This window comes from Triturus cristatus, chromosome 12 (assembly GCF_964204655.1).
Source record: "Triturus cristatus chromosome 12, aTriCri1.1, whole genome shotgun sequence".
Classification (NCBI taxonomy): Eukaryota; Metazoa; Chordata; class Amphibia; order Caudata; family Salamandridae; genus Triturus; species Triturus cristatus.
In genome coordinates this window covers 19,811,674-19,826,066 of record NC_140595.1, presented here as the reverse complement: position 1 = coordinate 19,826,066, position 14,393 = coordinate 19,811,674, and the positions used below count along the sequence as shown (strand labels likewise).

General features: G+C 47.4%; 1 protein-coding gene and 1 long non-coding RNA gene across 5 annotated transcripts in view; one reads left to right on the top strand and one right to left on the bottom strand.

The window, feature by feature from the left end:
• The window catches only part of LOC146772231 (uncharacterized), a 229,598-nt gene that overhangs the window by 60,906 nt on the left and 154,299 nt on the right, over positions 1–14,393 (bottom strand). The window lies entirely within an intron of this gene.
• Positions 1–14,393, top strand: part of JAK3 (Janus kinase 3) — a 280,492-nt gene that overhangs the window by 129,943 nt on the left and 136,156 nt on the right. For all 3 annotated transcript variants that reach the window (XR_014972378.1, XM_085639762.1, XM_085639763.1), the window contains exons 16-18: positions 4,661–4,812; positions 8,449–8,599; positions 12,571–12,710. Coding sequence is in view for 2 of the 3 variants with exons in the window: in XM_085639762.1 (XP_085495888.1) it covers positions 4,661–4,812; positions 8,449–8,599; positions 12,571–12,710 (443 nt within the window). In the remaining variant the exon portion in view is untranslated. The remainder of the gene's footprint in view (positions 1–4,660; positions 4,813–8,448; positions 8,600–12,570; positions 12,711–14,393) is intronic.

The following is a 14,393-nucleotide window of genomic DNA, read 5'->3' as shown; positions in this document are numbered from 1 at the left end:
AATCCGATTGTATGTTTAACTGGGACTTGTTAATCAGAAAATGGCCAGACTGATGCCTGCAAGAAATACACCAAAGGTGAATTTGCTTTTGAAAAAACAACTGCAGAAATACTCCATGGTTGAGTGAAACTATCCATGAGTAAATCCCATTCTGTCGGGAGGTAACATTCCTGGTTCCTGCATGCATGGAAAGTTTAATCCTCACAAACTTTAGAGCCGGTGGGTATTCACAAATTACACGCTGACCCATTCCCACTCAAGAAAGGCCACCACCAAAGAGAGAAAAGGGAATTCTCCAGACTTTTTGAGGATTGCCCCGCGAAGCTGTGACTATCACATGTTTCCAGATTTAACCTAGATAACTTTTGCAAGTTTCTGAAATGAGAAAGCTACACTCATGCAAACCTCTCAGCGTAGATTCCTCTGTGAATCTTTTGAACTTCCAATTCTGGAAACATGCAGAGAAGCGTTGCAGCTAAAGTTGCACATTTGACAAGTGATCACAAAAGCCATTAAATCTTTACTATGGGTGTGCAATAAAGTAAAACACCCCTTATCCAAATTTTGTGATTTTTTTCTTTATTTTTGGTATTTTCAGACAAGTGGGTTGTGCAGGACAAAAGGCCTATTAAAGAAGAATTCATAAGAAAAATCATGATTTTATTTGAAAATCGTCTTGCTTTTTTTTTTCCAAGTATTCAAAATTTTACAATTTTGGCAGGCTTTGCAATTTAGTGAACTGCAACTGTTGTCAACTACTTTGCACGGCTTCCTGAGAAGTACTTATATTCCATGCACCCCTCTTTTCTAATTGTAGCAGGTAATATCTAACCCCAAATATCAACGGAGCAGAAAATCGAGACCACAATATTGATGGACAAGATATCGAAAGCTAAGTGCACGGGGAGGTAAGGATTTAGGTATGTGTGGAGTTAGGTATGGAGAATGTATGGAAACTTATCTTTTGATATCTTGTCCCTCGATACTGTGGTATTGGTATTGTGTTGCGTCCATATCTGGGATTCGATGTTCCCACCCGTGCTTAATTTGTAAAATAATAAGTGCCAGGCCATGACCAGTTGGCCACTGCAGCTTACACCACCCGTTACCCCGTCATCGCTGCCAATGACAGCACCAAACCAACTACTAACCATTTCTCTCGCCTGTAAGTGCGACAGTTCAGATCGTTCCAGGTACCCAAAGCTAAAAGCATGGTTGGGAGGCAGGTAATAGTCATTTTTCAATGTATATTGTGTAGGAAGGTGGATATCTGACTATGGTTACCCCCAACTTTTTGCCTAGTGTCTAGCTGGTTTTTCGACTTAGTTGGCCTGAGATCCTGCCATTCAGGGTCTCAGGCTGTCTTCTCTCTCTTTAAAATGGACTCCATGTACCCTAGGTACATTCCCAATTGGTAAGGATCACCTTATTGGCCCCTGTACAGTGTACCCTAGGTACCCAGGGCATAGGTGTACCCTAGGCCTACCAGGGGCTGCAGCATGTATTATGCCACCCCTGGCCTGGCCTTCCATTCTGACACAACTGGCTGAACACTCAGCTGGGGCAAGGTCGTGTAATCACCCCTTGCTTAGGTGTAGTATTCCTATACCTAACTTACATATAGACACATGTGTACCTATCAGTCACTCCTATGGCAGGCCTTAACAATCCTGGAGGCAGAGTGCTTGGTAACATGTGAGATGGTGCTCTAGCATGAGCTGAGCCTGTCTGCAGCTTTCGGAACTAAGTCCTTATAGCTGTTCTATGATATAGCCTACCATATACTCTTAAAGTGCCTTATAATCTTAAACGGTTATGGTAACTATGGTTTGGCTTTATCAAAACATGTCGTGTAAGGTGTCTAACACTTTGGAATAATACCCCCATACCATTTCTGGTGATGAGGATATTATTCCTCCCTTCTAGAGGGAGAGACATGTTAAAATCCTACTTTGCTGTTTAACTCTGACCAAAGCCTCACAAAATGGATGCTGCTGCCACAGACACAAGTCTGACCTCCTGCTGCTGGGAGTGATCCCAGCCAGGGAGGCCTGGACAATAGGTTTCCTGCTTGGGGAGGTGCTAGCACCTCCCCAGACAGCCTTTAGTGTATTGGGGCAGGGTGGGCTGAAAGGAATGAGACATGCCTGGGGCACACAAGGTGTTCCTTGCATAGTCCAGTTCAAACCGGCGCTGGGGCACTCCAGCCCCAGCTCTGGCGCGAAACTGGACAAAGGGAAGTGGGTGTAACCACCCCCTCCCAGGTCCCACCCATAAGGCGTGACCTAGCAGGTATCCCAGCCCCCCAGATTAGTATAAGAGTGGGAGTTGGGCCTCAAGACTTTAGATTATCCTGAACCTGCAAACTTGAACAGAAACTCTGGACCTTCGACATTCGACGAAAGAAGAAGACTGAAGAATCTCCCTTGTAGCCAAGGAGTGGCTACCCTGTGCAAACAGGCACCATCAAGAGACTACCCTTTGCTTTGCCCACGTTCTACGAGGAACCGACTGCAGAGCCCGACCAGAGCCTTGACTTCCAGATTTCTCCGACCCTGATCCACATCGACAGCAAGCTGAGATCCGTGGAGGCGACGAGCGACGTGGGACCGGCTACCTGGGGAAAAGTGGCTAGTAACTTAAAGCGCAGCTTCTGAGGCACCCTCGAAGTTGTGCACCGGGGATTGAGAAGCCCTAACCCCAAGCACCATCTGCACCGAAGATCAGCCCCCCCACACTCCACGAGTCCTGCGTGGGGCCCTTCTGCATTTTCCTGCTTGCCGCGTCTGTCCGGTTGCTTGCCCGCTGGCTAGTGGCCTTTGTGACGACGCACCCTGAAATCTTCTGCGCTGGTTCGGCTCCTCCAGACTGGCTCCCGCTTCTCTGCAAAGAAGAAGCACCCCAGACCTTCCTGGTCTGCACCAGAAGCAAGTCCTCCGTTCTTCGTGGGTTCCGCTTGCCAAGGCTTGGTGAGTCCTAGTCCAACTTCGACGCCGCCGACAGCAAGAGCCTTCGTGGGACAGCTCGCCTCCTGGTCCTGGTCGTCCTCGACGCTTCCTGGTCCTCCTGGCTGCAGCGACAAGCTTCACCTTCACCTGCAATCTTCACGACATCGCCTGGTTCCTTCCTGGTTCCACGTGGTCACTGGCTAGTGACCTTGACTCTGTCCCTTCTGCTTGCAGGTTTCCTCTCTTCTTGATCCCAGCCTTGGGATCCACCGGACACTCTTCACTGACTGCCTGTCAGCATCTTTCTTCAGGCATCCATAGGAGTCGACGACGAAAACGACGCATCTTCACCCCTATGCACCCGCAGCCTGTGGGCTAGGTAACTTGGGTACTCCGGTGCTCATCAGGATAGTGACTATCCTAGTGTCTAGTTTTCAAGTAGTATAGTGTAGCCCCAGCGATTCCCTAGGCCTAGGCCTAACCTGTGTTCGTGACAGTGGTCCTTATACCACTTACTTAGTATATGGTTTGCGTGGCCCCTAGGGCCTAACTGTATTACTTACCTGTGTGACTTATGTATGCTTAAATAAGACTGTGTTGTACTTACCTCGAATCTCATAAAGAGTGCTGAGGGTATTTTGACTAGAATAAATACATTCTATTTTTATATATATCTGTTGTGGTGTCCTTTCATTTGGTATTCAAGGGATTATATATGGTATCACAGCTGGCTTCACATGCCATTCAGAGTTTAGCCTAAGACTGCTCTTGTCCATGCTACCACTAGGATAGCTGGTCTATAAGGTTGACTTTACAACCAATCACCATAAGGGTATTTGGACTGATATAAGGTGTACACTAGAACTAGTGACATCATACATCAGGCCAACTTCTCACATATTGTATTCATAAACAACCTTTGTTCTGCTCATCTCTAAATTAGAGTAGCAGCGCCGCCATGTGGTAGACTGTCATGAGTGTGGTGTTGACATTTAAGTGACAGTGCTGAGTACCGGAAACCAATTAAGTGCCGGTGCCGAGCACCAGAAACCACAGGCTCAAATTAGGCAAGTACACCCTCTTTTCCTAGCCACAACGACTTCCTCTAAAAGATCATAGCTTAGGCTTTCAACCCTCAAATAAACTGATTACTTGATTTCTAGGTAGGTGGGAAAGGTGAATCCTCTGCTAAAGTAACATTTCCTCCATCCATGACTCCAGCAGCACCTACTTGCCCCTGGCTTCAGCATCCGCCTAAGGACAAAGCAGGCAACTGCCTTACAGCGCCAAGACAAATGACCACAAGAGGATGCAAGACTACAAGACATGGACTCAAAAAGAACCTGCTGATAGGGAAGGGGGAGACCAAAAATATAAGATGCAATCTGACATATAGTCCAAAATTCCATGCATGGGAACACCATCCACCCACCAGTTTGAGGAGGAAACGCAAACTGTCCGATGTAAAGTGAGTGATCCACACCCTGTCTGGTGAAAGTAGCTCCATAAAAGTCCTCACCGAAAGGCAGACTATCACGCAAAAGTGATTATAGCGTCTTTAGGGAAACAACCCCAGTATGTTAGTGACACTTGATATTTGAGAATTAACAATGGATCCCCCAGCCCTTAAGGACTATATTTCCGAATATTGTGCTGGCTCCGTGCCCCGTGTGCACGAGACCCCAACTCACTCTCTTGTGCTTTCTTTCCAGTGCTGGTAGAACGCATTCCTTGGGTGGCCCCAGAGTGCATTGAGGACCCCGCCAACGTGGCCCTGGAATCAGACAAGTGGAGCTTTGGCATCACGGTGTGGGCAATCTTCAGCGGCGGCAGCACCCCCCTGAGTGCCCTGGAACCCTTGGCGGTAATATATGCCATGTACATGGGAGGATTAAAAATATGAACACTAGTTACTAATATTATTATTAGAACATTAGGATATCAAGAGCATTGAAGCTCATGAAGTGCCTCAGGGCCAGTAAGGACTGGTGTAGGACTTCTGCTCTATCATTCCAATATCTGAGTTTTATTTTCACTCTTTAAAATATAATTCACCTACTTTAGTGGGTGGAATGATCTAATAGCCTTATAGCCCTTTTGACTCAGGCAATAACGGTTATTGAAAACCCTCTCCCTTACGCTAGGTTCAGGGTAACAACCATTGCAGCCTCCTGCAGCCAGCCGCGGCGCCCTGGCACTCATGCTGCTCCGATGATGAATCTTGTTATTGTTGATACATTATTCTTATTCGTGCTGAATTAGCACTTATAATTAGCAGTAGTAGTAGCAGCAGTAGAAGTAGTTGTAGCAGTATCAGTAGTAGGAGCAGCAGTTGTAGTAGTACCAGCAGTTGAAGTAGCAGTTATAACAGCAGTAGCAGTTGTAAGAGCAGTAGTTGTAGTAGTAGTAATAGTAGGAGTAGCAGTTGTAAGAGCAGTAGCGGGAGTAGTAGCAGCAGTAGTTGTAGCATCACTTGTAGCATCCGTAGTAGTAGCATCAGCAGTGATAGTAGCAGCAGTCGCAGCTGTAGTAGCAGCAGCAGCAGTTGTAGTAGTAATATCATTATTATTATAACCATTATATATAACTTACTCGATACTTGCCCTCAGAATGAAATAATTGTAGTAACCTGAATCATACTCAATCCCTGCTTCCTCATCGCACAGCGCCTGATTCACAAAGACATTGTTGTCCATAAACACTGGTTAATGGGCCAAAAAAGCTACATTACACTTGATGGGGACTTACAACAGGGCTCCAGACCAGTGGCGGCCGGCACGGCTTGGGAGTGGTGCGGTGGGTGGGGGGGGGGGCGGGCGGCTATGGGGATGTATCTAAAAATAATAAGAAAAAAACCACCTACCTTACAGCGGATTGGTCTGAGCGCCATGGCTCGGCTCTAAGCCAGGGAGTGGGAGCCTGGGCATGTTCTCCACCCAGGCAGCGTGGGTAGAGAGCATGTAAAGTGCGCATGAATGTTTGGCCGGACCCAGACGCGGCCGGGAGTGGGCAAACCACTGCTCCTGCTCCTCTGTCAGCGGAGCCGCCCTGCAAAGCAGCCAGACCAGGAGCAAATGAAATCATAATAAGGTCTAGTTGTTATGATTTTATTTTTCCTTTATTTCACAGCTAGAAAGCAGTGAGGCGACGCCGCTCCGCCTTAGCAGAGGAGCCGCCACTGTCAGGTGCAACTGGTTCTACTGCTGTGGATTTGTTTGCCTCGAGCGCAGTCCATTCAATGGGCGGGGAGTCGGCCGCACGCAGCGTGGTTTGCATTGTACGGCTCAGAATGTTCACATCACGTGTACGTTTGTGGGATTCAAAACCCTCACCCTTTCCCTACCTTGGAAATTGTCAGAGGTTTCTCTGTAGCCAAGAGCTGGCTAAAGACCCCTTACAGGGAGGCAGGGGGGCGGATCACTCATGCATGTAGGGGGGGGGGGGGGGGGGAGTTCCTTCTTTATCAGAAAAATGTTTCCCTCAGGGGAAAAAAGGTGCATGTTTGCGCGGCGCGGCTTCTGATTCTAATCACATATGGTTACTTCCTGGTATCAATCATGATACAGCCACTTGTGAGAGAGCGTCCATGTCCATACGGAAGTACTCCTAAATCCGCTCACACTCATGTTCCAGAAATAGTTTCTCGAAATATTTTCCAGCAAAATTGTAGTGTTAAGCCACGTTATTGCGCGTGCTTTAAATGCCTCACCTACAGTTACTTCATTCTCTTTGTGCCTATTGTCATGGTATTAGTATTCGCACAGCTCATGGTTTACACCTGAATAGCTTCTTGGCACTCCGGATTGTCCAAGTTGTGAGTTACCTCACGCTCAGGTGTTTGTTTGTTGAGTGAACTTTCCTACACAGCTGTAGGCTGACTTGAGTTTGTTTATTTATTTATATTATTTGAGGAGTTTTATATAGCGCGAACATGACCCATCTGGGCATCAGAGCGCTGTACAAAATATTAAACAAGTAACACTTGCAGGGAAAAATACAATAAGGAATAGGCGAAACAGCAACATAGATACAATAAAACCCTCGGCGTAGTAGAGTCAGAATACGAAGGTGCCCACAGGATCGTGAAGAGGCTGAGTAACCTGGCACTGAGTAACGAGTAATCGGTCGTTGCTAAAATAGGAGTCTGTGCGACAGAAGAGATGTAACTTCTTTTTTGAATGCGGGATCCGAGGGTCTTTTTCTGATCTCAGGTGGAAGTGCGTTCCAAACTCTTGGGGCTAGACCGCAGAAGGGGCCCTTGCAAGTTTTCTGTTTTTTAAACTTCTGTGGTTTCAACAGGAGGGAGTTCAAACTTCTTCAAGAACGACTACCACCGAGCAATCCAGGTTTATTGGCCAGGTGTGAGGAAGCGGCCATTGTAGGAAGAAGCCTAGAGCTGCTACTTCGAGGGGCCTCCTGGTGCTTCCTGGGACCTCTTCTCTGAGACAGCCCTTCCCCCCCCCCCCCATTCTAAAAAAAACCCCTCGTATCACTTGTATAAAATAAGGTTCCTGGTTGTGTTGAATACCATCAGGGACTGTGCTCACCTGACGACTCCCTCTGCCTGGAGGCACTAAGGGGCATATCAGCAACAACTGGCGATAATTATCGCTCAGCGCTCTTAGAGTGAGGATAATTATCGCCGGGTAGCATGAATTTTCATCGCTGAGATAGTGTGCTATTAGCAACGCTTATCTCCTCAGCGATAGAAATCCTCACGCTAACTTCCTAACGTGAGATTATCGCTGGAAACCCAGCGATAATCTCACGTAGTGTGGCGTTAGCTTGCTTATAGGGACTCACAAACTTAGCCATGATATCCACCTTCCATATCATGGCTAAGTCAGTCCTGAAGCAGGCATAAGGAAAGTAGCGATAATAGGGGTTATCGCTACTTTTCCTGACGCTATGCTTCATAGCGTGGGGCATTTCTCCTGTCATGTCAGGTCAGGAACGCCCACTTTGCATCTCATTAGAGATGCAAAGCTGGGCGTTAGGAATCCCCACGCTAAAGCAAGGTTTCACGCGTTAGCGTGAGCTTGCTAATTAGGCGATAAAATTATCGCCGCTTTTCGGCCGAAAACGGACGCAAAAGCGGCGATAATTTTTTTCGCCAGCTTGTAAATATTCCCCTTAGTTGCGCTCCGTCCCCTTCTCAATTCAACAGCTTTTCTGCCCGTTAATGCGGAAAACGTGAAAAAAAACAGAGCTTGGAAAGAAACGTCTGTAAGTGAAGCCATACATAAAATCGAAAATTATTAAACCAAGAAAAGTAAAATATATCGCAAATACTGAGAATATCACGTATTAATAATAATGAGTATGAAATGGGCCTCACATATACACACACACGTGCACACACACACATCCGCCCGCGCACACACATTTAGACCTATTCTCTTCAAGGTACTTACTCTGCTTTTGACATTAGCGACAGGCCTTGTGGCAGGTGGCACACTTCTTACCCCCTGCTTGTCTCCTCTCCTTTGCATTTCCACAGAAGCTGCAGTTTTTCCAGAAGCAGCTCCAGCTGCCAGCTCCCAAGTGGATGGAACTGTCTACTCTCATCACCCAGTGTACCAACTACCGCCCTGAGCTGCGTCCATCCTTCCGGGCCATCATCCGCGACTTGAACAGTCTCATCACTTCAGGTGAGGGCTGAACTCGGTCTGGCTAGGAGGAGAAACTGCACGCCCTGACTCTTGTTACTCACTGAGCTTGCTCAAGGTGGATGGTAAGCATATTCTGCCGCTGCCTGGGCATTGGCCAGGATCTGGGTTACCCATTGCTGCAGGATTCTGTCCCAGAGTCCATTTACACTTATTCCATCCAGTGCCACTGTAGGAGGCTGGCTCAGTATATAGTGTCCACCTATGGTGAGGCACTGTGCACTGAGTCCAGGCAACCCTTTGTGATAATGTTTAGATCCCTGAAAACCAAAGCTCTCAATGGGTAGCTGTGGAGAGCAGCTAAGGCTTATTCTGGAGGGTGTAAAGCAGTTGCATGTGCTACTGTAGTCGGCCAGTAAGCTTTTAACACAAGAAAGAACCAGGTGAATATAAAAATACTTTATTTTTATTACTACACATTAGACACTAACTTGGTATATCTCCTACCTCGAAATATCAATTACACACAAAGAATACTTAGAAAAGAGATAAATAGCAAAGGAAAACACATAGAGGCCAACCGGGGAGCCAAACCGTATACTAAGATAGTGGGATGAGAGGTGAATACCAAAATAGAACTAGTACCAAAGGTTGGGGGACCCCAGCGGAAGCAAGGAACTACCCAAGGTGAGTAGTCAATAACCCAATGCTCCCAGGTGCTGAGTGGTTACACAGGGTCAGACTTCCAGAGGACAACACAGGGTAAGCTGTGGTTGAAAATTTGGAGTTCTAGGGCCCTTCCCAAAGGACCCCAAAAGAACCACTTGAATCAAGGAATGCTGAAGAGTCACCCCACCTGTAGAAACCCAAAAGATACGGATACCTGCACCAGGGAGCTCGGGTGCATAGGGGTGAAATGGTGTCAGAAACCTCCGTAGGTGCCAGTGGAGGGTTGTGGTAGTACAGGTGCTACAGTGTCTCATGGACCAGGATGGTGGAACCAGGACAAAGAATCCAGATGAGAAGAACCGTAAAGCAGAGGGGACAGAGTCCAAACCACCCGGAGGTGACCAGGAGGCACAGGAGCACAGTACCAGCCCTAGTTGAAGGTTCTTGGTGTAGCACAAAGTCGAAGAAACAGCAGCTGTGGAGACAAGGCGACGTTACAGGAACCCAGGAGCCTCTCACAAGTTGCTCCACGCTGGTGGACTAGTGCAGGAAGGTCAGTGGCTTTGCCAAACGCAAACAGCAGTTCGTAGGAGAAGATGCTTGGTTGCAGACCAGCGAGGTCCGAGGGACTAACCCAGCAAGGGTAAGTCAGGACCAGCCCTCAGCATGATGGAGAATCAGCAGGAATTGGTTGAGCCCCCTTGAGGACTCTCTGACAGCAGGCACAGAAAGTCACAAGGAAGCCTCAGCCGACGACAGGAGATGAAGGCCCACGATGCAAAGGATGCAGACAGGATGACGTGCTTAGCACTGGTCAGTGCTGGAGGCAGGGGCTCCTTAAAGCTTGAAGGTCTTCCGTGAAGAGAGCCAGCAAGCCTTGGTAACGCCAAACAGGCGGTGCACAGGGAGGCGTCCACGTTGACTGGAGAGGGATTACAGTCTCCCAACTTGCAGAGAAGGCTGGTCAGGCCTCTAAAGAACCAACAAACTACCACCTGTGATGCAGAGCCGGGTCATGCCCGTTGGACAAGAGGATCCGCAAACCGGTCATTGAGGTGCCTGCAGATGCCAGGAAGTGATTCCTTTACTTCAAGGGAGATTCCTTAAGGCTTGGACGCAGGCTGGGTTCTTGGTGACTCGAAGGATGCACTGCCATGGCGTTGCTGAACTTGAAGAGGCTGGATTCTTCCTACGGAGAGCAGTCTTGTCGTCAGTCCTGGCTTGAAGAACAGCAGAGTTCCAGTGTCCACCAGCAGAAGAGTCTCTGAACAATCTTCAGGTGATGGCAGTTGGTTCTAGAAGTTGTTGTCGGGACTAATCTAAGGACCCACCCTTCGAACAGCCCTAAGTAACCCTAAAAAGGGGAAGGACCTCTTCTCTGGTGACCTGCCTATCAGACGGGGTGAGGGACGCTACTCAGCTGTCCTGGCCAGTCAGATTCTCCCAGGGGCCAAGATCCAACATGGCAGAATCAAGTGGTCACCTGGAGAAGCTCTGGGAACCTCCCTAGGGAGGAGCTGGACAGAGGGCGGTCACTCCAAGGGCTCCTGAACTGGGCAAAACTGGTTTATGCCTGGAGGGTACCAAATGTGCCCTTCTGGGCAGTCTGGTGGCGCTCGGAAGTGCCCCCACCCTACCTAATTCTAAAGGAGAGGTGGTCACACCTCTCTGCAGAAAATCCTTTGTTCAGCTTCCCCTGGCCGAGTTAAGCTCATCTGCAGGGGGTCAGAACACTCTCCAGGGTCAGCAGCAGCGCAGGCTGGCATGTAGACTCTGTAAGGCTACACAGGTATGTATTGGGGGTCCTCTAAGGAGCCGCCCAGTACATGGTATCAAGCAACTAACTCTGTAATCTATGTAGTCACATGATTCCAACATGTTTGATACCAAACATGACCAAGTTTCCCAGCAACCATTATGTAGTTAGACATCTCGACTTGCCAGGGTCCACTACATACCTTATAATGGCTGTCCCACACTTACAAAGCCCAGAAAATGGAGTCTGGGGTTTGTAGGGATACCTCTGCTCATGCAGGGGTAACCACACACTTAGAAATATGCATCCCGTTTTGGGCCTGAAGGGTCTGCCTTAGGAGTGACTTATAGGTTAGATGTGCAGTGACAGGCATATACGGGAAACTTTATATCCAAAGTGAAGGGTGCAAGCACTATTTCAGACAGACTGCAATGGCAGCTCTGCAGACACAGTTTGCATGGGCCATTATGGGTGGCAATAATACATGCTGTAGACCATAGGAGACCTCTGCTGCACCAATGCCCTGGATACCTCAGTACCATTTGCTAGGGACTGATAATGATACCCCAGTATATCAATTGTGGGGTGGACAAAGTACTTACCAGAGAATTTAGAGGAGAGAGCACTGCCAGTGGGGTCCTGCTTAGCAGGATCCCAGTGAACTACAGATAAAACACATTAACACCAGGCAAAAAGTGGGAGTATCTATGCCAGAAAGATCATACTTTCCCACAGCCACAGTCCATATTACATTGCTTGTTTACAGTTCTACAGTCCATATTACATCTTTTATTCAGGCTGCCAAATTCCATATTACATCAGTAGTTTGAAGTTCTAGAGTCCATATTACACATTTTGTAGCCAGTTCTATAGCCTATAATAAATATATTGTATCTTGTTCTAGAGTACATATTACAACACTTGTATAGAATGCCAGAGTTAATAATATACCTGTGTATCAAGTGCCAAAGTCAATATTACAAATATTGTATCCGGTGCCAGAGTCCATATTACACTGCTTGCATCCAGCTTCAGAGTCCATAATATACATTTTATAGGCTACCAGAGCCCAAATTACATCAGTAGTTTCTAGTTCTAGAGTCCATATCACACATTTTGTATCCATTTCTAGATCCTAAAATACATCTATTGTTCTAAAGTCCATATTATATGTTTTTTAAGTTCTGCCATCAATATTATACGTATTGTTTACAGGTCTAGAGTCTGTATTACGCCTTTTATTTGCATTTCCAGAAACCATATCACACTTCTTGTATCCAGTGTCAGGCTCCATATCACATACACTGGAACACTTGTTCGGGGTCCTTCTCACACCTATTGCTTCCAGTTCTTGAGGTCTATAATACATCTCTTGTTTCGAGGGCCAGGTACAAATCACTCATATTATGCCCAGTGCAGGTTATGTATGACACTGACACTTCCCAGTGCCAGGGTCTATGTGACAGGCATTCTCAGGAGTCCAAGGAGGTCTCTATCACACTCTATAGCCCCAATACTGTGCTCTATCAGTGTAACTCACTAGTAACCTCACTGTTGCTTGACATCCAAACCTCTCATCTTGTTTCAGATTATGAGCTTCTGGCAGACCTGCCTGCAAGGGATCAACAAGCAAAAGAAAGTCTGTGGCCCTCCACGAGCCTTGTGGGTTATGAAGACCCCACGCTCTTCGAGGAACGCCATTTGAAATACATATCCATGCTCGGAAAGGTAAGGAACCCAGAGTAGAAAGCTCTGTGCCCAGGCTGCCTACACCTGATGTCTGCATCAATGTCTTTCAGCGGCATGGACTAGAGGAACCAGCACCCTAACTCCCACATGCTTGAAGTTTTTGTAAATTTTGAATACCTGCGAGCATCAGCACTCATCCCTCATGTTTAGCAGTAGAATAGTTTGCTATGTTTCCCCTCTGTGAGGAAAGGCTACAGAAGCCCGACTGGACTGGAGTTCCATGCTCAGAAAATTAAATTTAACATCGGGCTTCAATACTCAAAAAGACATTGGCACCACATACATCAACCCTGTGAGGCAGTGTGATGACTTAACTGCATGCTCCCTCCTTTTAATGACCTCAGAACCAGCTAGTTCTGACTTTTCCTGCCCAAGATGGCCGCCTTGGTGTATCCAGTGCACCAAGGAATCACAAACACTTCAGTGTTACTGTTATCTCATTCTCAGGGACGCAAAACAGGGCTGTGCTCTGTCCCACAAAGTAATTTACCAAATTAGGCTTCTTTTAGTAAAGACAGAAAGTATTAGTTAAAAGCAGTGTTTGTGTAATAAAATGATTACATGCAAAAAAGCTGTTAAGCCACAAACAATAAAAATGACGTAACAGGGTGCAATCAGGATTTTCCAGTATTTTATCTTTTATACTTACTTGAATCTTCCCCATTGCCATGGCGGGAGTCCTACTGCAACAGTACAAATAGCAGCATTGAAGACATTACCATAGACCTCCATAGAAAAGAAAAGCACAATTTAACAACCTTTCAACCTCATTTTATAACATCCAAAGTTCAGCCAATCACAGTAGAGATCTCAGAGCAACCTTCCCCTACAGAGCCTTTCCCTACCTCTAACGGTCATAGACCAACTGCAGAGTGCCCCAGGGCTCCTCCCTCAGCCTCACCCTCTTCAATGTCTACATGACCCCCCTCACAACCATAGTCAGGAACCACGGGCTCAAAATCGTCTTTTACGCCGACGACACCCAGCTGATCCTCTCCCTCACCAACAAAGGCAACATCACCAAACACAACTTTCAAAAATGGATGAAAACCGTTGCCACCTGCATGAAGAACAGCTGCCTGAAACTCAGCTCAGAAATGACAGAAGTCCTCATCTTTGGCTCCACCCCCTACGTAGGGAACAACTCCTGGTGGCCCTACGCCCCCGAAATTCCCCCCACCCCGTCAGACCACGCTCGAAACCTCGGCATCATACTAGATTCATCACTTACAATGAGCCGCCAGATCAACCCTGTATCCTCGACCTGCTTCAACATCTTCCGCAGGCTCCGAAAGACTTTCAGATGGATCCCATCCGAATCCAGAAAAACTGTCACACACACACTCATTAGCAGCAGACTGGACTATGGCAATGCTCTCTACACCGGAATCAACAAGAAACTCCTTTGCAAACTCCAGACTGTCCAGAACGTCGCTGCCAGACTGATCCTTGACATCCCCCGTCACAGTCACATCACCCAACATCTGCGCGATCTCCACTGGCTTCCAGTCGAAAGAAGAATGACCTTCAAACTCCTCATCCAAGCATACACGGCCCTTCACAACACCGCACCCGCATACCTGAACAGTCGCCTTTCCTTCCACGCACCCAAAAGACACCTACGATCAGCCCAGCACTCTGGCCACCGTCCCTCCAGGGGCG